General features: G+C 48.2%; 2 protein-coding genes and 1 long non-coding RNA gene across 5 annotated transcripts in view; 1 reads left to right on the top strand and 2 right to left on the bottom strand.

Moving 5' to 3' along the window:
- Positions 1-1,794: 1,794 nt before the first annotated feature.
- Positions 1,795-8,506, bottom strand: ISCU (iron-sulfur cluster assembly enzyme). 2 transcript variants are annotated; one of them, XR_006963643.1, is made up of 6 exons: positions 8,359-8,506; positions 6,674-6,787; positions 5,719-5,829; positions 3,861-3,939; positions 3,445-3,582; positions 2,228-2,315 (listed from the first exon to the last, which is right to left on the bottom strand). XR_006963643.1 is itself a non-coding variant. In XM_047088155.1 (5 exons), exons 1-5 carry the CDS (start codon positions 8,470-8,472, stop codon positions 2,230-2,232), a joined length of 504 nt encoding a protein of 167 aa, XP_046944111.1. In that variant the 5' UTR covers positions 8,473-8,497; the 3' UTR covers positions 1,795-2,229. The 2 variants fall into 2 exon arrangements, 1 of the variants encoding a protein (XP_046944111.1); XM_047088155.1 differs by lacking the exon at positions 3,445-3,582 and having other exon boundaries at positions 1,795-2,315; positions 8,359-8,497.
- Positions 8,507-10,755: 2,249 nt separating this feature from the next.
- Positions 10,756-15,096, bottom strand: LOC124518373 (uncharacterized). Its single transcript, XR_006963662.1, has 3 exons — positions 14,780-15,096; positions 14,188-14,437; positions 10,756-12,360 (listed from the first exon to the last, which is right to left on the bottom strand). It is a non-coding gene; the product is annotated as an uncharacterized LOC124518373 (long non-coding RNA).
- Positions 15,097-15,342: 246 nt separating this feature from the next.
- The window catches only part of SART3 (spliceosome associated factor 3, U4/U6 recycling protein), a 36,456-nt gene continuing 27,857 nt past the window's right edge, over positions 15,343-23,941 (top strand). For both annotated transcript variants that reach the window (XM_047088007.1, XM_047088006.1), the window contains exon 1: positions 15,343-15,667. In XM_047088007.1, the coding sequence (XP_046943963.1) occupies positions 15,353-15,667 (315 nt within the window). In that variant the 5' untranslated portion in view covers positions 15,343-15,352. The remainder of the gene's footprint in view (positions 15,668-23,941) is intronic.

The following is a 23,941-nucleotide window of genomic DNA, read 5'->3' as shown; positions in this document are numbered from 1 at the left end:
CAAAAAAAAAAAAAAAAAATCACTCCTTTTCGCTGCACAAACACCTACTTTGAGGTTTGGGCTGTTCTGGTAATCTTGCTGTGGCCGTCTGCGAGCAGCTCGTGGCGTGTAGAATTCTGGTTCGAGTCTCAGGGGATGTTAACCGGGACAGAAATGTCTCATTTTTTTAAATTACAGAGAAAAGCAGTGGGGAATTGCAGTGTGGCCACATATAATAAAGAAGGCAACGGGACCGGCTTAGCCTAGAGGGATGGTGAATTAGATAGTAGAGTGTGCCACACGGGACATTTTGACATGGCTCCACCCGGTGGCCCTAATTTGAGATTCTTATAAAGGCCCCGCTCTGTGGAGGGAATGGGCTTTGAAGTTCTGCGCCTTCCACCAGGACTCAGAGGACTTTTCGTTTTCTTTCTTTCTTTTTTTTTTTTTTTTTTTACTTTTGAAGAGTTGGAGATTTGAGACGGTTAGATGGTACTTTCTAAGATCACGTTTTTGCTAGAAAATTGGGCCTTTTTAAGTGGGATTTTGGCTGATGCAGGACTGTGGGGTACCTCAAAATGATACCCACAGCTCCAGGGGCAGATGAGGGTCAGGAGGGATGCTGGGTAGAATGTTATTCATGCCTGAGCCAGGGACGGATGTTTTAAAACCTCAGGTCACTGTACATGTGCAGACAGCTCCGAATGAGCTACTCAAATACCACCCCTGTGCAGGGCATGGCAGAGAATGGACAAAGGAAGTTCCCTCCCTGCGCCTGGGCTCCTCCACCACTATCCAGAACCACCCAGGCCATCAGAAGTCAGAGGCATTAGAATCACCTGCCGGGGGGCACCTGGGTGGCTCGGTCGGTTAAGTGTCTGACTTCAGCTCAGGTCAGGATCTCACGGCTCATGGGTTCAAGCCCCCATCGGGCTCTGTGCTGACAGCTCAGAGCCTGGAGCCTGCTTGGGATTCTGTTTCCCTCTCTCTCTGCCCTCCCCCACTTGCACTGTTTCTCTCTCTCTCTCTCTCAAAAATAAACATTGGGGGGAAAAAAAAAAGAATCTAAAGGGGACCTAAAGTGGAATGATGGGTCTAGAAATCTCCATTTTCAACTCATCCCCCGGGTGTTTTTTTGTTGTTGTTTACTTATTTTGAGAGAGAGCGAGCGAGTGGGGAGGGGCAATGAGAGAGGGAGAGAGAGAATCCCAAGCAAGCTCGCATTGTCAGCATGGAGCCTGATGGAGGGCTCGAACCCACAAACTGTGAGATCACGACCCGGGCCCAAATCGAGTCAGATGCCCAATTGACTGAGCCACCCAGGCACCCCCCCTTTTCTTTTAAAGTCGTACTGTCACAGTCTTTAGTATGAATCTGAATTCCGTCAGTGATCTATACATACCCAAATCAATTTCTTGGGTCAAAATTGTAGCTGAATTCATTTTTAAAGTCAAGGTTCCAAATAGCTGGGACAGTTCTCTGAAACGTTAACAGCCTTTCCTCCTACAGGGAGGAATCCCTACTATAAAGACCTGTGCTAATTTATTTATCACATTGTATTTTAATGTGATTTATTTCTCAATCTATTAGTTTGCAAAGAACCACGAACAGAGACGGCCCTCTCCTTTCACCTTCACCCCATTCCATAAAATGTGACACACATCTGGCCATCTCTGTCAGTGGTCTTTACTGACCAGTTTGCTGAGAAAGGTGCACACACTGTCACGGTTCAGTACCTGGGAGCCCCAGGGGGCTCCGGGCGGCACCTGGGGGTGAGTGAGGGATCCAAGAGACAAGGCTTACCAGAGAAAAACATGGTCTTACATTCTTTTATTATATAGATATATGCAAATCTGTTTTATGTACAATAATTGGCTCTCGCAAATAATCATACCAAGGCCTTCTACTGGTAATCTTCCTCAGACAGGGTCAGCTGAAACGAGGTATCGGTGCACTTCGTGGACCAGCACAGCAGACTTTGTTCCTGATTTCAGCTTTGAGGCCATGCACACAATTCAAAATATACACAAACTGGGTTAAGGCGATAAAAGGGGGCTGAAAGAAAGCACGGGGTCTGGAACGAGTAAACTGTGTATTTTGCTTGCATTAGAGCCACAACGTGACCAGCAAGTGCTGTGCGTGTCTCAGAGGGTCTCGTACTGTAGTGTGAGGGGCTTCTGAACATCTACGGTGATTGTGTGGCGGGTGGACGAACAGCGTATATGACCGGCCGGTCGCTTCGCCGAGGGCTCATTTCTTCTCCGCCTCTCCCTTCTTGGGTTCTTGTTTCAGTTTGTAATCGGCCAGGGCAGCCTTGATCGCATCTTCAGCCAGCACTGGAAGTGGCACAAGGAAAGACCAGCTAAGTTTGGAGGCTCTACAGACAGAGTCTTAGGAATCGCATCTTTCAGAGCTGGAGGGCCGTGGTGCTGGGAAGGGCTTAACAGAGCCGACTAGCCAGGGTGCGGGGGGCGACGGGCAAGCCTGGAAAGCCAACCAGCCGTTTCCTGAGCCAGGCTGCTCCTGTCCAGTGGCTCTGGAGACACACTGGGGTTTAAATACGTGGGATTTGGGCCTGGTCCCTCAGCCTCCTGGAATGCCCTTTCTCTTCTATAAGACTGGGACACTGTTTTCTTGCTGGGATAGCGTGAGGACTTGCACCAAGTGTCTGATGCATCGGAGGGACAGGAGAAATGGTCTCGTCTGCTCACGTGGAGGTCAGGAATAAAGGTGGTGGATGCTGGCTGAGCAAGCTGGCATGACTTACGTATTGCCAACAGGTGGCACCTGCCACGTTACTCTCCAGAGACCCCAAGCCTGAACACTTTTACTTTGGAGTCAATGTTACAAATGACGCTATGGGGGAAAATAGAAATGAAGAGCGCTGGAATGACAGCAGCAAGCAAGCCAGCGGCAGAGAGCGGCAGCTGAAGGCTGCGGTACCCAAGGAGGCGGCCAAAAGAGGCGGCTGGGGGGTTTTCTGAAGCCGTGTGAAAATGCTTATGAGCTATGGCCTGTATTCCTGGGTACTTGAAAGTCCAGCTCAGGTGGAAAGAACTCCAGTCTCAGCAGACTTCCTGAAGGCTGTGTTCCACGTCCCTGCCCCAGCACTCTGTTCTCCTGGGGGTCTTACCCTGGGCAGGAGACCGGGCTCTCTGCTGATTTGTAACTAATGTGGTCAGTAAACCTCCATCAGTAAGTGAAGCTGCCATTTCTCATTCCCTCCTTCCCGTAGAAGGTTGAGAGAGAGGATGGAAAAAGCTTTAGACTTAAGGCAGAGACTGAACTAGAAAGCCACGTAGAGGTGTTCAGGCATCTGGGCTTTCGCTTAGGACAGCATAGAGGGGACTAGTGAACGAGCGGACCTGGTCATCCCGTACACAGATGCAGACCTCGACAGAACAGCGCCTGGGAAAGGACGTGACAACACATAGAACAGATGGGATCGTGGCAAAAGCTTTTCACCTTTACTGGTCTGAACTTGACTCCGATGGGGTGGGAACAGCACAGATTCTGGCATCAGAGATTGGGGGCTAGGTGCTGGCTTTCCCACTTAGAAGCCATGGAACTGGGGCGCTTTAACCTGAGCCCCGCTTTCCTGGTCTGTAAGAGGGAGACGTAATGACACCTTCTGTGGACTAGCAGACGTTTCTGAGGCGGAGAAATGATGCCACGAAGTGCTCAGCATGATGCCCAGCACACACGGCCTCCTGGAAGATCCTCCTGGAGACGACTGTGTCACCCGGGGTTTAACCCTCTCAAGGCCACAGAGACAGACTCTGCGATGAAAATGGACTTGCCCGTACCCTGCACAAATGCCAGCTGATACATGACAAACTCCCAACTGCCCCAGCTTGTTGGATTCCGGAGCAGAGACTTACTGGAGCAGTGCAGTTTCACGGGGGGAAGGCAGAGCTCCTTGGCGATGTCTGTGTTCTTGATGGTCAGGGCTTCCTCTACCTGAGACACGTGAAAGACCAACAGTTTTAGCAGCGATGCTCTCGCTTAAAGAACAGGCAGTAAGAAAAGAGAAGGTCAAAGAGGCCCTCCGGACAGGGTGGTGGGGGATGATTTCCCTTTAACAGCCCCAAAGGCCCCTCGCTTGTGCATCAAGGCTGAGCTGGGACGCTCAAGGGTGGAGTTCACACACCCCAGCGCTTGGCCAGGGTCAGCAAGGCCGACAAAGACGGTCCCACAAGCCAGCCAGTGAGGAGTCCCTTAGGGGTCTGCTGGAGGCCAGCGACACGAGTCTTTTTTTTTTTTTAAAGGCAGGGATTTCCTATTCTGGTTTTGTGAATACCAGCTTTACTGATGGTCTTATACCAAATGTTTAGAATAAATCCCTTCAACTAGAAGTGCTAAAGAGTGTCAGCGAGGTCAGAGAGATGGCAAATAGGCCAGTGGCACAGACAGATCTTGGGGTGAGAGGTCTCTTTAGGCCCCTCCTCTGCCTAAAGGAAGACCTGTCTCCTTGAAACACACTGAAAAGGATGCCTGGGTTTGGTTGAGTGCCCAAGGGCACGTGAGGCAGGCCTACATGGCATGGAGCCCCACTGCTTAAGGAATGCCAGATTTCCCCATCTGCCCCCCAGTTTCCCAATTCTGCTGACTTCAATGATTATGCTTCACATTCTGTTCCTAGTAACTCAGATAGGAGGACTTCAAGGTCATAGAAAGGCCCCCTTTCCTCCACTTTCTGGTCACAACTCAAAGGCCAGATCCTGGGAGCACAGGTGCCTTGTCTCACTTCCCCTTTCCCTGAGGACAGTGCTTAACAAATGACTTCAGAGCCACCTCCTGCCAGAACAGGTTAGGTGTGTGCTCGCCAGAGGAGCTTGCCAGCCAGAAGGCCTTGAGCCCCAGGAGGCGGGTGGCACGCGGCCTGGCATTCCACATTGCTGTAGAGCTGCCCAGCTCCCCAAGCACACCCCTCCGTGACTCAGCTCCCTGAACTTGATCCCTTGGGGCTGCAAAGATAAGCAGCCCTGCGTTTTGGCTTTTCGGAGAGGTTTTAATGACTGGATTTTAGAAACTCCAGCTCTTCACTGCATTTGGGACCTTCTACCTCTGCAGCTGCTGGGAAAGAGGCTTTGGCAGAGAAAAGGACGGAAAAGATGTTCCAGCCTCTCTCATTTCTACCCTCTGAGGACCTGCTGATCAGCCGCCGGGATCACTGTTCTGATTTATTTGTTCACTTTGCCTCCATCTTCGCTGTTTTTGATTCTTTAATCCCTCTTTTAGCACAGGCTAGTTTGTTATTTCACGAATCCTTACAAGCCACCTGCAGTCCTTCCTGAAATATGATGGAAGGAAATAAACAAGAACACAAACCACGATATAACCTCTCCCGTCCTTAAACTCCTAGGAAATTATAACATAATCAGCAACCTGGGAGAAAGCCACAGATTTCTTTGTAGTTCTTTTTTGTTAGAGGGGGAGGTGAAGATCTTTTTTCTACATAATTAAAAACAAAAGTAAAACCATCAAAATCCCTGAACAAATAAAAATGATCAACCAACCCCCCCGCCCCCATTAAAATACACCTAACAAAATTATCCGTAATTCTCAACGTAGAGAAGAATTTAATCAAAACCTGAGTAGGAGAAATTTAAAAAATTATTAGAATATTTTGAAAAAAAATCACAGTGACTCCCCGCCCCCAACAAGACCCTTCCCTGAATTCAGAGGCAGGTTTGTTGGGAATGTGATTTAATTCTCTCAGTTTGTAGGCAACCTTACCGTCTTCCCTTTTACCCATTCGGTGGCTAATGAGCTGGAAGCAATTGCAGAACCACAGCCAAATGTTTTAAACCTGGCATCCACAATCTTCCCCTGTTCATCTACTTGAATCTGAAAAAGAGACAGGAGTTAAGCAGTGATTCCTGGTGCCGCCCTGTAGAACTTGGGTTCTCCCCAAGGGCTTTGGTCTTGATTTTCACACTTTTAAGTTCTGGCATTAATGACCACTAAATTTGCTTTGCTTTGGCAAAGGGCTCAGTGGTCAAAAGTGCAGGAACAACTATCACAACTATACAGGCCTACCTGGTAAAGACAGGCTGAAGAATGTGCCCCCCTCCCTCCGTGTTTTGTTTTTGTTCTGCAATCCTAGCTTGCTTTTTGGCTATGAAGGTCTGCTGCTCATGGCTCTCAGTCAATCTGTATCTTTAAGCCCTGGGAGAGTCTGCAATAAAGGCCTCTGGTTAATGCTTTTTAGTTTGGCATGAAATGACATCTAGTGGTTCCCTCCTGCCTCCCCTTTCTGTTTTCCAAGACAGGCATGAAGACCTCTGGCAAGCTTCCTACTCACTCCCCAGGGTGAAGTAGATGTGGTCAAAGTTACAGTTTACCCAAAGTGCCAGTCCCTCCCTTTGTGTTGTCTCCCATTTGGGGGGAGGGTTGATATACTGCCATTTCCTGTCTCACCGGGGATTGCTAACTGAACGGTTGTGGTTTTCCTTTGAAACTCTACCGAGCTGAGGTTGGAATTTAAGCTGAGACAGTAGAAAAGGGAGACTGGTTTACTGTCAGAAGGGGTCGGCATAGTGTATTAAGAAGAAGAACTGACACTCAGCTCCCACTCTAATGATTGGTGACAGCAGCTCATCCCATCCTGTCCTAGGAATCCAGATGGAGACCAAATGAAATGCTGTAGGTGCAAATGGTTTGTGAACTAAAAGATGAAAACCAGTGGCACCTGTAATTTCATCACATCACCACAAGCTGGCGCTCCCACCAATCCGGTTCCAACGTTTTTTGATGTCTTGTCAAGGGACCCTACATTCCTAGGATTTTCATAATGATCAACAACCTGAAATGAGAAGGTTAAGAGAAGACATGATCACTCTTTCTTGTTACCGCCCCCCCCCACTTGATGGTAAGCTCCTTGCAGCCAGCAAGCAGAACCTGACAATCACTGAACACCAAACTTCACCTCAGCAGAAGGGCTTACACTTTATGTCCATGAGACTTTATAACCCCATCTTTTTGTAGCTCTTCTCCAACTACCTTCAGACATTTGAGATGCTGGAGGAAAATCAGCAAAATCATGTCTTAATTCCACAGGGTTTTTAATCACAAGTCATTGGGATCAAATAGCATTTATGTTATTTCCAAATAAAATCCATCTTCAAAGGGTAATGATTACTATTAACAATTCTAAAATGAATGATGGTCCAGCAATTGAAGGACTGCCCAGAAGCCTCAAGGAGAATGTTCCAGGAGGAACAATGCTATGGAATGCATTTGTGTGTGATAAAATAACCGTCCTATGACTGTATTTCAAGGCCCTGAAATCGCTCTGGTGGAGCAGCGCACCCTGGTGGTTGAAAGGCTGCTAGCCCACGTTCGCGGAGCGTGTGTTGTCAACAAAACACACCCCTGGGTGGGGGAGGAGCGAAGTCCCTGCAACCGTGCAGAAGCCAGAACGGAATGATAATCTGGCATACAAAAGGCTTTAATGTAACCTCGAGGCTTGTCTACCAGGTAGTCGTTAAGTCTCCCTACCTTCCAGTTTGCTTTCCCCACTTATTCGACCACGGATTTTGACTCCAAGCCCAAGGACGTACAAAATAGTAAGCTAAATCTGGACTTTTTGCCCCATGTTGATTTACCGCGTCCTTCAGGTAGTCCTTTTCTGAGTGGGAGAGTTTCATGTCTAGGGGACTCCACGCCCTCGGAAGGCAAGGGCTGCAAACTACGCACCTATCCCTACACCCCCGGCTCCTTTCCTTTCCGTCCGCCAAAAAAGACAAAAATTAAAATATTGTGACTGTTGATTACGAGTCTGACTCCACTCGGAGCCTAAGGGCTCCGACAGCAAGAACCGCACCACAGATGATCTCCGTGTGTTGGGCACCAGGCCGAGGACTCCACGAGCACTACCTAGCTCGTGTAGATGAATGCCAAGACCTCATTTTACAAATGGGGAAAACAGGTTCAGCGCAGAGCAGTGACTTCCCCAAGGTCACCTGGCCAGGGCAATAGCCTGGCTGAAGCCGGAGCCCGCGCCAGTGTGTGCGTTTATCCCTGAAGTCAGGCTGCCAGATTACAACAGAGGCCTCCTTCCCGGGCTGTTGCGTTTTAAGGCTGGGATGCCCGAAATCGCAGCCAGCGGCGGGGCCCACGGGCAGCGGTTAGTTTTATTTCAGGCGCAGGTAGTCACTGCGCAGCAAACGAAAGCTAGTCCAGGCAGAGGCGCGCGAGGGGACGGCCCCCACCCTGGCTGCACTGGGGGCTCCCGAGGCCGCGCACAACCCCGCAACCGCTCCTCTCCAGGCCGGGCCTCCGCCGGGCGCTGACATACCTGAGTCCCTCAGGTGGTCCTCGTCCTCCCGCCCCCTTGCCGGTGCGGGCCCCGCGCAGCCCCTCATCAGCCCCTACCTTCTTGTGATACAGCCGGGCCGGAGCCGACAGCTCCCGGGCGGGCACGCGCGGGCTTCGGAGCAGCAGGGCGGACGCCGCCCGCCTCAGACGGCCCGCTCCAGCCGCAGCCATCTTGCGGGCTTGCGCCTGCGCAGGCCGAGCGCGAGACCGAGGGGAGGGGTGAGCCCGCGAGTCGGCTCTCCGCTTAGAGCGCGCACCCTTTTACGTCACCGCGACTTCGCGCCTGCGTCCTTCCCCTCTGTGCACAGGTCCCTGTTTGGCCCCGCCTTGACCACGCCCCTCCGGGGGTGGGCGGGACACGGAGCTAAAGGATCGAAGGCGGAGGGCTAATTCTTCCTGTAGGGTTGTGGCCGTGTGGGGGTGCTGAAGCTGCAATGGGGACCCAGATTTGCGTTCACAAAGCCTACCGCCGGAGTGGGCGCAGTGGATCAACCAGTCTACTTCTCTTACCCCCACTTTTCAGCTTCAGGAGTTGAGGGTCAGAGAGATTTAGTAACTTGTCCAAGGTTGCCCAGGCAAACTAATTTGGGAAGCTCTGACAATCCTGGTTCCCGTGTGACCCTATGCGAATGACATCACCTCTTTAAGCCTTGATCCTGACTTTTGTACTAATTCAAGGTCAATTCATTCATTGAGCAAATAAACGTTGAGTACCTACCATGTGGCAAGGCGCTGTACTAGTCTTTGGGGATCCAAGGGAAAGAAAAAACACATTCATTGCTTACATAATTAACCTTGCTAATGAGGGAGAGAGGCAACAAATAAACATCAGTATTTTCCTACTAAAAAATGAGCTTGAGGACGCGAACACACCGTGCCCTGATTTTTAAAGAAGTGCAGATATGAATTTATGTCTGCATCTATTTCTCTTTTCATAAAGAGATAATTTATATGACAATGCTTGGAAATGAAGAGTTTCTAAATAAGTGTAGTAATGTGATTTATTAATCGAGGTTTGCAGAATATGATCTTAAAAAACCAGAAAACTCACACATATATTTAATGCCCAGTAGGCACCAGGTATTACATAAAGGGGAGGAATCTCTTTGGGAAATGGGTTTTTCTTGTGAATGGTGCAATTGATCCTTCCCCTGAAAACTTGTTTTCTCTGCGTTTGAGGCTCAGTTACTGCGGAGACTGAAACAAACACCAGGTCCGGCTAGGTGGGAAGGCAGGCGTTTATGCCTAGATTCCTTTTGACCTTCTCAAGATGGCGCCAAACCCTTCCCTTCAATCATCACTTCATGACTTCCTCTATGGCCTGCACTTCTGTACAAAGACTCAACTTCTGTCTAAAGTTGCGATGGAACATGCGCTGTGTTAGGGAGTTTTTCCTCTATGAGTACTTTTACACGTATGTAAATGTGTAACCGCTTTTTAAAACCCACGATCGTGTTCTGATGTAGCCAAAGAATGGAACTGATCAAAAAGGTTAAGAGCAGCACAAGCACCAAGTTTATTAGGACGAGAGTGAAACAAAGAGACCCCTGTGACCTGGAAGGGGCTCCTTAAAGAGGAGGCTCCTTAAGGCGTTGGAGAGGGAGGGCTTGTATGGGCTACAGTGGTGGGACCTTTTGAGGTGTAACTGTGCAGCTAATGAACACGGATATGGTCCCTGGCAGATTGTTCCAGGAAGTGGGTGTCTCAGACAGTCCTGTACTTTCTGCTCTGCTATTAACAAGGGGCCCCTTATCCCTATCTGCCCAAGGTCAGTCTGTCTCCTGTCACAGTCCCCCCTTAGAGGAGGTGACCCCAACTGCCCTTGGGGTATGTGGGTGGTGACCTCTCTGACTTCTTCATGCTGGGATGGGGCATGGAGATGAGTGGCAGCTAGAGTCCCTCCCTGTGGGGTCTGTCTCGTGGCCCCCCCGTAAAGGTCTAGTGGCACTTCCATTGCTGGGTACACTGATAGGACCATTTGCAGGTGTAAAGGACTCTGGGCGAGAAGCAACAAACCAGGTAAGTGCATTGAGAATATAAAGTCCTCAGAGGAATATTAAGGAAGGGGTTAATAAGGGAGCCATTAGTGGCCAAAGCCAGCGCCAACAGTTGAGCCCTTAGGGAGCCCCACCAATTGGAAAGAGCCTCTATGGAGATGACCAGACCGTTGGAGGAATCGAGACGTGTGGCCATCTGTCCCGTTATTGATGTAGAAACAACGTTCTTCCTTAAGGAAGGCACAGGATCACCCCCCGCACTTGAGGTTAGCAAGTCTCAGGCCTGTCGGTTTTTTATTTTTAAAAATGTTTTTATTTTTTTTAACGTTTATTCATTTTTGAGACAGAGAGCGAGCATGAGCGAGGGACAGGGAGAGAGAGAGGGAGACACAGAATGTGAAGCAGGCTCCAGCCTCTGAGCTGTCAGCACAGAGCCTGATGCGGGGCTCAAACCCATGAACCGCGAGATCATGACCTGAGCCGAAGTCAGATGCTTAACCGACTGAGCCACCCAGGCGCCCCATAGGCCTGTCGGTTTTGAAGTGTGACTCCTGCCAAGGAGTTCACCTGCTCCGCAGGTGTTTGTATCCCCTTGATGGTCTCCCTCAATGTCTTGGCCAGTTGTGCCGAGAGGTCTACGGAGGTGCCTCCTACGGCTGTTCCAGACGCTCCCGACAATCCAGTGAACAAAGAGACCAGAAGCGGAGCAATAGCCACCCTTCGGACCCTGGTCAAGGATCATTTAGAACCTGCGGCATGCTGCTGGAACCAGGCGCATCATCAGCTGGGGGAGCTATGAGAGTGAGGAAGCACCGCCCTCTCCATAAGGGCGGCAGCGTGATGTACTCCCTGGTTCCACAGAACAAACCCTCTTCCACCCAGAGGTTTACGTGGAAGTTGTAAGTAAAGAGGGCTTGGGGTCTACTTGTTGCAGGGGGGCCCCCTGACAATCTGCTCCAAATTAGGGAGGTGTCTGAGTCTTTCCCGTATGGTGGATGCAAGGAAGCTGGAGGGATATGTTTTGAGGAAGAATTCTTGGGACGAGAGGAGTGGTGTGGACGCCAGACTTAAATTTGCTGAATTATAAGAGACGGCAGACCTTCTGGCTATACGGACATTGCCTGCGGTGCAGGAGGTTGTGCGCTTTGGGGGATACTGGGCTCGGAGGAAACGTCGAGGAAAAGGTGATATTTATCAGTGTTCTTACACGCACTGAGAGAACTACAGAGGGAAGAGTTCCAGGTCTCCTTCCGCAGAGGCTCTAGTGACTTGGGATGTGAGATTACATGGAGATGTGAGGAGATTACCTGTGAAGAGACCCGTGTGTGGGATGGACGTTGAATTTTCAAAGCAGACTGGGAAGACGGCACTGGCGTTGAGGTGGAGTCGGTCCAACCGGGAGAGGGTGAGGGTACCGCTGGACCAAGGGGTGTTGTTCCTTTTAGTTTCCGTATCCTCCTTCCAGGCTTTGAAGAACAGCCATTCAATGTGAGCGCCGGAGAAAGGACTGGTAGAGGAGATGAAGGGGGTGACAGTGTCATTGGCTCAGAGCCACACAGACGTGGGGGCTGGGACGACTGTGCCTAAAGAATCCTTCCCACAGATCCAGCAGTCAGTTAAGATAAAGGCAGCGGAAATTAATGGAACCCACTCGAGGATTCCCCATGGCGGCCGGCACCATAAGAGTGTGAGATATAGAAATATTAAAGCCCTAGGGGTCATGGTGTTGTTATGAGACGTTTAAGGGGCGGAGCACTTCTCTGCACTTCTTGAAGAGGAATTGTAGGTCTTCAGTAGGCTCACAGTTGTCCTTGTCTCCTTCCTTCTGAGGATCGTCTGGAGCTCGCCAGGACTTTAGACGAGTGTGGTGAATCCAAGCATCTTCTCCTGAAATCTTACCAGCAGAAGGGGTGGAGAGGATCACCGGGCAGGGGTCCTCTCAGGAAGGCCGAAGAGAGGGGGAAGGAGGAGGAAGAGATTGAACTAGAACTGGACGCCCGGGCTCAAATAGAGGTCCTCCTTGTATGCGCTGTGTGGTATTTTCGTTTTCTTGTAGTGCCCTCTGGAATTTGGAAGGAGAAATGACATGTTTGACTTGTTACTTGTCAAATAATATGTCGTTGGTTAGAAGGGGTCTCCATAAAGCGTCTCGGAGGGGCTAAAGCCAGACCAGCCCTGAGGAGTATTCCTCATTCACAGCAAGGCAATAGGCAAGATCCGTATCCAGGGGAGGCTCATCTCTTGAGCAAGCTTTTTTTAGGTGCCTCTTTAGAACCCCGTTTGCCCTCTCAACCTTTCCTGAGGACTGGGGTCTCCAGGCACAATGTAGGTGGTACCGAATACCTAGGGCAGCAGAGATGCCCTGTGTGATGGACCTTTATCACTCTGAATGCTTTCAAGCAACCCAAATCGGGGAATAATTTTTTTTTTAACTTTTTAAAATGTTTCTTTATTTTTGAGAGAGAGAGACAGAGCACGAGTGGGGGAGGGGCCGAGAGAGAGAGAGGGAGACACGGAATCCGAAGCAGGTTCCAGTCTCTGAGAGGTCAGCACAGAGCCTGATGCGGGGTTTGAACCCATGAACTGCGAGATCATGACCTGAGCCGAAGTCGGACGCTTAACAGGCGCGCCCCAGATCGGGGAATAATTTCATGTTCAATTGTCTTAATTACTTCCAGGGCCTTTTCCATCCTACTGGGGAAGACCTCAATCCAACTGGTGAAGGTGCCCACCCACACCAGTAGGTACTGTATACCTGGAGTTTTTGGCAAATACCGGCCAATCCTCCCCCAGGAAAAGACTGTTTGTTGGACTCCTTGGAGGAGCCACCCGATGGTGCTTGGGGTTATTTATTTATTTATTTATTTATTTATTTTTTGATATATTTCTCAGGATCCTACCACCTGCTCAACAGTCTAAATTTTTTTTTTTATGTTTTTATTTATTTTTGAGACAGAGAGAGACAGAACATGAGCAGGGGAGGGGCAGAGAGAAAGGGAGACACAGAATCGGAAGCAGGCTCCAGGCGCTGAGCTGTCAGCACAGAGCCCGACGGGGGGCTCGAACTCACGGACTGTGAGATCATGACCTGAGATGAAGTCGGATGCTCAACCGACTGAGCCACCCAGGTGCCCCTAGTCTAATTTTATTTCCTGTGAAGAACTTACACGTCCGCTGAAGTGTCCCGTCTCTTTCCAGGTGGATGATTGATGGAAGGTTTTAAGCAGTTTCCATCTGGTAGCAGTGGGCAACAAGATCTTCCCCTGTTCATCCTGTAGCCATCCCGAGGGCAAGAGGGTAAATCACCAGGACAGGGCTCTCATGGTTTCTTTGTCGCTGCATTGGGGTTTCATGGGTTGTAAGGGGGGTTCCCAAAAGAGAGGAGCTATTTTGTTTTTATGGGGAAACACTATTAGCTGCCTGTTTGGCTGTGGCATCAGTCCTTTTATTTCCCTTTGCAACCTCATCTGGTCCTTTTTGGTGACCTTTACAGTGTGTTGGGGGAAGAGACTGAGGTCATGGGCACCTGGGTGGCTCTGTCCCTTAGCGTTCAACTTCAGCTCAAGTCATGATCTCATGGTTCGTGAGTTCAAGCCCCATATTGGGCTCTGTGCTGCCAGCGCAGAGCCTGCTTCGGATCCTCTGTCCCCCTCTCTCTGCCCCTCCCCCGCTTGCACTCTCTCAACAATAAATAAACATTGAAACACACCCCCCCCCCCACACACACACCCACCCACACACACCGAGATCAGTAAATGACCTATCTCCTGATGGAACTCGATAGGAGTCCCAGTGGCTGTTAGAAAGTTTCTTTCTCTCCAGATGACAGCATGGCCATGAAGGACCAAGTAGGCATACCTAAAGTCTGTACAGATGTTGAACTTTTTACCTTCACTAAAGCTCCAGGGCCCGGGTGAGGGCTATAAGCTCCACAAGAGGAGTTTGAAGATGAAAGGTAGAAAATGCGGACCGGGGAGATGAGCCACGCCAGAGTGTCAGAATCGGAAGCAAGTAGCCACCTTCCACTGTAGTTTGGGAAACCTGTGAGTAGGACCCCTTGGAAGTCTACCGGATCACTCCTGGGAAGATTTCCGGGGGATCAGTCCTGGGCTTCTCCACTCATTTCCCGAAGGGAGAGGCTGGTCGAGACAGAAAGAGGAAAATTGAGCGGGATACCCAAACGGGCGGCCAGGGGTCAGTTTCCGCCAGCGCCTTCAGGCGTCCGCCAAAGAATAGTTCGGTCAGGACGCATCAGTTGTTGTTTGCCCTCCCCTAAGTCCCATGCATCGGGAAACTGGGTCTCCAATACATCCACGTTCCCAACTCCGTTTGGGGCGCAGCTGGGAGGAGACCCAGGGAACCTGTCACCCGAGGCTTTGAGAATGGCAACGCCCCATTCGCTCTTAACTGGCTAACAGGTGCCCATAGTTTGAGAGTTCGTGTAAGATAGGAAAAGAGGGTGCCGACTGCTCCTTACTTACCGTTAGAAGACGTGGAGATCTCCAAGGAGCCTTCAAAGCTGTAACCGTTTTTTAAAGCCGGGATTGTGTTCTCAAAAATGGAACCGATCAGCAAGGTTAAGAGCAGCACAGGCACCAGGTTTATGAGGGCGAGGACGAAACAAAGAGACTCTCGCCACCCCGGAGGGGCTCCTTAAGGAGAAAGCCACTAGGGAGGGCATCCGAGGGGAGGGCTTCTATGGGTTACAGTGGCGGGACATTTTGAGGGGGAGTAACCGTGCAGCTGCTGAACCTGGATATGGTCCCCGGCCGATTGTCCCAGGAAGTGGGTGTCTCAGACGTTCCTGTCCTTTCTGCCCTCTTGTTGTTATCAAGGAGCCACTTATTCCTAACTGCCCAAGGTCAGGCTGTCTCCTGTCTCAAAAGCAATACAAAATTTCGTGTATTCCCAGATTTTCCCGTCACCCGAGGCTCACAGTTTCCCATTCGGTGGCCCGAGAGCGGGGTTTTGAGCAGGCGAACGCCGCGGGCAGCTTCTACTTTCGCGGGTCCTCGGCCGCCGAGAGAAGACCCGAGAGTCACTGGAAGCGCAAGATGGCGACGGCGGCCGCAACATCGGCTTCGGAAGCGGAGGCCGAGCCCAAGGCCGGGCCCACCGCGGAGGGCGAGGAAGATGAGGTTAAGGCGGCTAGGACGAGGAGGAAGGTGTTGTCGCGGGCCGTGGCCGCTGCGACGTACAAGGCTATGGGGCCGGAGTGGGACCAGCAGGAGGAAGGCGTGAGTGAGAGCGATGGGGACGAGGAGTACGCCATGGCTTCCTCCGCGGAGAGCTCCCCCGGGGAGTACGAGTGGGAGTACGACGAAGAGGAGGAGAAGAACCAGCTGGAGATCGAGCGGCTGGAGGAGCAGGTGTGTCCGTGGCTGGGGCGGCGGGCTCCTTCCCTGTGGTTCCCAAGCGCCGGCCCTTCTCCCCGGTGCCCGGCCCCCGGCGGTAATTAAAGCTCCCAAGGCCGCAAAACCGCTATTAATCACCGCAGCTCCCATCGTTTGGGCGCTTCCTGCTTGCCGGGTGCTTTGCGAGTGTCGTCCCCTTGAACTTTCGCAGCGACCTAGTGAAGGAAGTAGTGTTATTCCCCGTTTTCCCGGAGGGGATTGAGGCTCCTCGTGGAGGGAATTATCTTGTTGCAGATTACACTTCTGCAAGTGGTGGCCAGGCCTTGAACTTTGAAACGACTCCAGAGCTCCCACTCTGAACCATCCGTTAAAGTATGGTCTGCAGTAGCAATAAAATGTTATTCATAAGAGAGTGGCTTTTTCTTTCTTTCTTTCTTCTTTTTTTTTTTTTTCCGGTAGGAATGACCATAATGATGAACTGCAGTACGATAGACAAAGTAACCAGCGGGACGGCGATAATAGAAACGGGAAGGTAGAGGTTTCAGCGGCTGGAGGCTGAGGTCCCAGTTGTAGCCCTTCCATGCTTACGTGTGCCTAGGCAGATTTCTTAACTTGTTTGAGCCTGTGCTTTCTCATCTGCAAATTGGGAGGAACAACTCCTGCATCATGTAGTTCTCATAACAGTAATTAAAGGCCCAGTGCCTGGCACCTAATGGTAACGTGATCCCTAATTTGTAACTTCTGTGTGATCCAGGGTCCCAGCAGGAAATAGGTGGCACACTCGAATTAGGATAATTTGAGAAAAGGACAATAAAGGGGCTAATGTGAGCTGAGAAAAAAGCGTGAGCTGAGAAACCAGGCGTGAAGGTTCAGTACCTCGGGGCTCCTTAACAGCAGGACCTTGTGACCACCATTAGGCCTGAAGAGATGAGGCGGGAAAACTGTGACCAGTTTTCTGAATAGTCGTGTGGAGAGGGCACCTGAGAACAGGTGAGACACCTTTAGTCAGGGCGCGCAGCTGTAGTTTCCCATCAGGGATTGGGGTGGGGGAAGGAATACCCTGACCTCTCTTCCTCTCTCCAAACATCTGCTGGTGCCTTTGGCTGGCGAACCCTGCTGGAAGCAAGAGAGCCAGAGACCCCATGGATATGGTACACACGGGAGGGCACAGGACAGGGAGGAGAAGGTGGAGTAGAATTGGAAGGGCAAACAGAAATCAAGCACATTGTCATTTTAGTGATGAGGAAACAGGCTCAGTGAAGAATGAAACGATTTGCTCAAAGTCACTCACAAGGGGATTTGAATTTAACCGGGTTGTCTGCGGCCCCGATGCCACATCTGTATGAAATCAGTGATGGGAAGTTGTTAACCTAGGTTACTCAACCTTGTTGGGTGTGAGATTCCTTAGGATGGCCTCTCCGGCAGTGATACTTTTGTTGTGAGATAGTAATGATGTCCGTTGGTATCGCTCGTTCCATTCATCATCATGTCTGAACGTCAAAGGAACCAGTGGGTGTAGGAAAGCGGTTCCCTGTTCGCTTTTTATAAATAAGCATGCTGGTGTTCGTTCAGTCTTTAATGTGTTGAGAAAATGCCAGGCTATGTCCCTGTCCTGATGGAAGTCTGTCCTTCTGATTTCTAGCCTTCAGCTTTTCAGCGAGCCATTAGCTCACTCAGATCTTACTCTTCTGTGAGGCAGGGGAAATAGGATTATTGGTTTTAGCAGAAAGGACAGGATTGGAAGCAGAAAGATTAAATCCTTGATGAGGAGAAGCATCTAGCTAGAGAGGAGGATGGGTCAGAGCAGAGGTGTCCTGGCTACTGGTGTCCCCTCGTTGCCTGCCCCACCTCAGGCCACAGAGGGCGGGATGGAGTTCGGAAGGGGACCACACAGGACGGGATCTGGCAAGTGATGTGAATTGAAGAGCCTCTTAGCTTTATCAGACTCTTTGTCATGGGGTCGAGGGATTGATTTTTCCCATTTTTCCAAACCTTTCTCCCACCTCCTCCTAATCCCATAGCCTCTAGTTCCTGCTGCCACGGAATAACTTCTAGACAGGCCTGTGAAAAACTCAACCTGGTCATATTTGCGAAGTCCAGTGCTCATCCCTGAGTGTAGTTTATGAAAGCTTCAAGTTGTGGTATCTGTGTAACAAAAGCAAGGGTTTCCCGTTACCTGTGTTTGTGCCCTGAAACGAAAAGTGGTGCCCTATTGGTTACTCCCAACTCGCTGGTCCCTCCGTGGCCCAGGTGGTTAAAACGAGGTGCCAACCTCACAGGGCTGTCGTGGAGCTTAAGTGACCTGCTGCTTCGAAAGTTCGTGGCACATTTGACGCATAGTAGGTGCTGTGCCGAGGCCTGCTCTGTTCTTTCCTTGCCCTCCCCATGATTGCAGTGGTTGTGTCTCTTGGACCAGGCCTTTTGTTACTTCTCCACCCCTATTCCAGGTTGTGCCTCTAGGGAGTCAGGAAATCAACACATCATTTTCTGCGTTGGCTAAGCCGCCTCTTTCTTCAAAGCATCCTTTGTCGTTAATGAGGCTCTGAGACCAGAATAGACCTGTGTATGTGCTCATTCGTCGATGCCAAGTGAACTCTGTGGAAATATCTCTTAAATGCATCCTCAGTATGCATTTCAAACACGTACTTTTGGAACGCCTCTTCACGTATAGTATCTTCATTGTTTGGGCCTAAAAATCAGAAATTTGGACCAAAGACCACCTTAGAGGCCGTTTCTCTACTTCATTGACTTATTCTTTCTGACCTCCATGTGATATGCAGGTAAGGGACGCTTGTATAGACAGACATTACTCACGATGACTGACAAGGACTGTCCCACTGCTCTTCGTGCTCCAAAACTACTCTCAGACCCAGGTGAGTTGAGAGCGGTGGGTGACAGGGAGAGCTTTTGCCCCTTCTTTAACAAGGAAAGTACATTTTGCACAAACTTCACTTCTTTAGTTAGTGTCACTTGAGTGCACACTTGACAGTCCATTTTGAAACATCAGCGTGTCATGACAGCCCGCGTGGCAAGCAGAGGTTCACTCCAGCGCCTTCCTGGTACAAAGGAGGAGAGCCAGGGGAGATCAGAACACTTGGGTCCTGACCTAGTCCAGTCCTTTTTCAGCTCTTCATGTTGGATCTTGGGATGGGCTCCGCTTGTTAACTTTTAGATATCATGAGCAGGAGAACATTGCTAAAAGTCTTAGGATTTAAAAAAAAAGTATAGGTCATAGTCTTACCTGTTATTGAGCCTTTGTTGTCCTTTTGCATGTAATTTGATACATGCAGAGCAGTTCACATCTGTAAGTTACAAAGGGTGGTAAATGACTACTGCTTACCCAGCACGTGGTCGAAGAGTTAGAACTTCAGCAGTGTTGTTGCAGGTACCGATGGGTCTTTCCCCTATTCCATTGCCCTGCCTCTCCTCCCAAAACCCGGGTAACTACTTTCTTGAATCTGCTGTGCTCCCTTTTCCCTTAAAACGTGTAATTTTATTTCCCACATATGCATTCCTAAGTAATCTGTTGTCCACTTTTGTTCATTGATGAGCTTTTAAAAAATATACCATGCTGTATGTAATCTTTTGGGACTGCTTTCCACTCAGCATCGTGTTTCTTTTTTTTTTTTTTTAATTTTTTTTTAACGTTTATTTATTTTTGAGACAGAGAGAGACAGAACATGAACGGGGGAGGGTCAGAGAGAGAGGGAGACACAGAATCGGAAACAGGCTCCAAGCTTTGAGTGGTCAGCCCAGAGCCCGACGCGGGGCTTGAACTCACGGACCGCAAGATCGTGACCGGAGCCGAAGTCAGACGCTTAACCGACTGAGCCACCCAGGCGCCCCAGCATTGTGTTTCTAACATTCATCTGTGTTGCTTGTAGCTGCACTTAATTCATTTTGACTACTGTATATTTAGCATAACATTGGGCGAGTATCCCACAATTTATCAGTTCTTCTGGCATTTGGATTGCTTACAGTTTTTTTTCTTTTGTCCTATTACCAACCAGCCACAAGGTACATTGTTACTGTTGAAACATGCTATTATCCACCATGTTTAAGAATTTCTATGGGGCACCTGGGTGGCTCCGTTGGTTAAGTGTCCGACTTCGGCTCAGGTCGTGATCTCACTGTTCGGGAGTTTGAGCCCCGTGTCGGGGTCTGTGCTGACAGCTCAGAGCCTGGAGCCTGCTTCAGATTCTGTGTTTCCCTCTCTCTCTGTGCTTTCCCAGCTCATACTGTCTCTCTCTGCCTCTCAAAAAATGAATAAATGCTAAAAAAAAATTAAAAAAAGAATTTCTCTGAGTCAGTGTTTTTCAAACTGGGGTCATGGTTATGGGTCATGAATTCATTTTAATGGATGCAATGAGTGCCACTTTGTCATAGGTTTTCTGTCTGTGTGGGTCTGATGTTGGGTGTTCTCTTTTGTTCTGTTGGTCAGTTTGTCAATCCCGTGTCAATTCCACGGTCTGACTCTGCTGAGACTTGCAACCTGGTGAGATGAGTCCTTCCATGCGTATTTTAATGTATCAGCTAGTATCTAGATTATTGAGTATACCTTCAGAGTGTTAGTTGAATGAAGGAGAGGGAAATATTTATTGCCAAAACGCTGTGGCAGGTGTTGGAAAAGTAGACACTAGTGTTTTTGTATAGACCTAAGGTAACCCCATACCCCAACCTCCTATAAAAGCTTTTTTAGAAAGTTAAATTTTCATTTTGAGCTAGTCGTAGACTTCCCTGCAGTTGTAAGAAATAATACAGAGCTCCTGTGTACCCTTTACCAGTTTCTCCCAGTGGTAATCTTAAAACTACATATGATGTCACTACCCACATGTTGACGTTGACACAGTTGACACAGATCAGTTCTGTCACAACAGGGGTCCTTCTGGTTTTTTTATAGCTATAGTTCCTGACCTCTGGCCATCACTGTCTGTTCTCTGTTTCTATAATTTTGTCATTTCAGGGATGTTATATAAATGGAATCATATAGTATGTAATCTTTTTGGATTAGCTTTTCTTATTCAGCATAATTCCCTTAAAATTCATCTGAGTGGGGTGTATATTCACTTCCTTTTTCTGGCTGAAAAGTATTCCACAGTGTGGGTGCACCATGGTGACTTTAGCCATTCACCATTGAAGGACATCTGGGTTGTTTCCAGTTTGGGCTAATAGGAATAAAGCTGTTAGGAACAGGTTTTGTGTGACCATGGGTTTTGTTTCTGTGGAGAAATACCCACGGTGCACTTGCTGGATGATAAAGTAATTGTGTGTTGAATTTTATGAGGAACAGCCCAGCTGTTTTCCAGAGCTGCTGTATACGTGTTACCTTCCCAGCAGCAATGTATGAGTGATCCATTTGGTTTTTTGTTTTTGTTTGTTTTTGTTTTTTGCATCTTCTCCAGCATTTGGTGTTGTCGTTTTTTATTTTAGTCACTCTGTTAGGTGTGTAATGTTTCATTGTGGTTTTACCTTACATTTCCCTGATAGTTAATGATCTTGACTGTTCATGTGGACTTACTTGCCATCTGTGTGTCCTCTTTGGATATACGTGTTGGTTCATGTCTTTTACCCATTTTTTAATTGGATTATTTGTTTTTTACTGTTGAATTTACTTTAAGTTTATTTACATGAGAGAGGGAGAGCACACATGTGAGTGGGGAGGGGCAGAGAGAGAAGGAGAGAGAGAGAATCCTTAGCAGGCTCTGCCCTGTCAGCACAGAGCCCAACGCAGGGCTTGAACTCACCAACTATGAGATTGTGAACTGAGCCCAAATCAAGAGTCAGATGCTCAACTGACTGAGCCACCCAGGCACCCCTTTATTGTCGAGTTTAGAGCTATGTATATATATATATTTTTTTAAGTTTATTTATTTATTTTGAGAGAGAGAATGGGGCAGAGAGAGGAGAGAGAATTCCCAAACAGGCTCTGCACCGTCAGCACTGAGCCTGATGTGGGGCTTGAACTCATGAACTATGAGATCGTGACCTGAGCTGAAGTCACGAGTCAGATGCTTAACCAACTGAGCCACCCAGGCATCCCTAGAGTTCTAGCTTTTAGATACTAGTCCTTTATTACATATGTGGTTTGTACATTTTTTTTTTTTTTTGAAGTCTATAGCTTGTCTTTGCATCCTCTTGATGGAGTCTTTTATAGAGCAAAAAGTTTAAATTTTAATGCGGGCCAACTTGCTGAGAGTTTTTATTGTAAATGGTTGTTGGATTTTGTCAATTGCATTTTCTGTGTCAGTGGATATCATGATTTTTGTTTAGCCTGTTGATTTAGTGGATTACGGTGATTGATTTTCAAAGATTGAACTAGCCTTGAATTCCTGGAACAAATTGTTTAGTCATGGCATATAATTCTTTTTATACATTGAGTTTAGTTCGGTTAAGTGTTCCTCTCCACACTGTGTTGGCTGTATCCTTAATTTATTGTATTTTCATTTTCATTCAGTAGTGTGTATTTTTGTTTTCCTCGGTACTTCCTCTTTGATCCATAGGTTATTTAGAAGTATATCACTTTGTTTCCAAATGTTTAAAGATTTCCCCATTTTTACTGATTTTTGATTTAATTCTATTGTCATCAGAAAACATACTGTAGGGGCGCCTGGGTGGCGCGGTCGGTTAAGCGTCCAACTTCAGCCAGGTCACGATCTCGCGGTGCGTGAGTTCGAGCCCCGCGTCAGGCTCTGGGCTGATGGCTCAGAGCCTGGAGCCTGTTTCTGATTCTGTGTCTCCTTCTCTCTCTGCCCCTCCCCTGTTCATGCTCTGTCTCTCTCTGTCCCAAAAATAAATAAACGTTGAAAAAAAAATTAAAAAAAAAAAAAAAGAAAGAAAACATACTGTATATGATTTCAGTTTTTGAAAATTTGTTGAGATTTGTCTTATGGCCTGTGATTTAGTCTCAGTGAATGTTCCATGGGCCCTTGAGGGAAAAAAAGTGTATTCTGTTGCTCTTGGATGGAGTGTTCTATATATGTTGATTAGATCATGTTGGTTGATGATACTGAGTTCTGTGTCCTTGCTGATTATCTGTCCAGGACTACTTTTAGTTGCTGAAGTGGAGAATGTTGAAGTCCCCATTATAACTGTGGTCGGTCTCTTAGCTCAGTCTTGCTTAATCTGTTTTGAAGGATCTGTTGTTTGTGATCTTCCTGGTGGGTTGATCCTTTTATCATTATGTAAACTCCCCCCCCTTTTTGTTTTAAATTTGAGAGAGAGAAAGCATGTGTGAGCTGGTGAGAGGGGCAGAGGTGGGGACGGGGAGGGGAGATCTTAAACAGGCTCTGTGCCAAGCTAATGCGCTAACCCACAACGCTGGGATCATGACCTGAGCCCAAATCAAGAGTCATACACTCCACTGACTGAGCCAGCCAGGTGCCCCTGTAGTGTCCGTTTTTATCCTTCCTAATTTTCTCTAAAGTCCGCTTTATGTGATATTAACATAGCCACTTCTGCTTTTTTTGGACTAATGTTTACATGGTATATCTTTTTCCATCCTTTTCCTTTCAGCCTGCCTATGTCCTTGAATTTGAAGTGAGTTTCTTACAAGGGTTGTGTTTTTATCTGCTCTGCATTCTTTGCCTTATTAATTAGTATATTGAGACCATAAACATTAAAATAGGTGTTGATATGTTAGGTCTAATGCCTGGCATTTTATTATTTTGTTTGTTTCCTTTGTTTTTTTGTATCTTTATTCTTGCCTTCCTGTGAGTTACTTGAACATCTTTTAATATCCCATCTTGATTTATTTGCAGTGATTTTTAGTATATTGCTTTGTATAGTTTCTTGGTGGTTGCCTTGGGTATTACAGTGTATTTAACTTACATGGTGTTTGTTCTACCAATGAGTGAAATGTGGAAATCTTTCCATTTAAGTCCCTTTACCATCCCTACTTTTAAATATCATTGTTTTGGGTATCAGATGGCCTTGAAAGTTTTGTTTCAGTTATCACATACAATTTAGAAAACTCATGGGAAGCACCTTTCCTGATACTTGCTCGTATTTCTATACTTTCTGTTCTCTCTCCCTTCCTGGTGCTCCAAGATTTATCATTTCCTTTTGTTATCCTTAAGAGTCAGTCTGCTAGCGGCAAATTCTTTTAGTTTGCTGTGGTCTCAGATGTCTGATAGCTATTTAAGCGATTTTGATTTGTTTTAACTTTGAGTTTGAAAAGTTTCAAATATAAAAACAAGTCTCTATGTACCTGTCACTCAGCTTCAACAGGTGTTGCCATTCTTGTTCCTCGCAGTAGGGATTTTCATTTCGCAGTAGGTGTTTTTGTTTGTT

Source organism: Lynx rufus, unplaced genomic scaffold, assembly GCF_022079265.1.
Source record: "Lynx rufus isolate CCGP_SWC_20201006 ecotype Redwood Valley unplaced genomic scaffold, mLynRuf1.p SCAF_24, whole genome shotgun sequence".
In the NCBI taxonomy this organism is placed as follows: domain Eukaryota; kingdom Metazoa; phylum Chordata; class Mammalia; order Carnivora; family Felidae; genus Lynx; species Lynx rufus.
The sequence above is the reverse complement of the archived record's forward strand: the minus strand, read 5'-3'. Positions and strand labels throughout refer to the sequence as shown.

Bases quoted from the DNA above. Each gene is read 5' to 3' on its own strand.
- ISCU (XM_047088155.1), bottom strand. From the start codon at position 8,472: ATGGCTGCGGCTGGAGCGGGCCGTCTGAGGCGGGCGGCGTCCGCCCTG. The intron at 5,830-6,673 runs GTGCCACTGGTT...TCTCTTTTTCAG, and splicing joins GTGATGTGATGAAATTACAG to ATTCAAGTAGATGAACAGGG. The intron at 2,316-3,860 runs GTAAGTCTCTGC...TGCCACTTCCAG, and splicing joins CGTGAAACTGCACTGCTCCA to TGCTGGCTGAAGATGCGATC.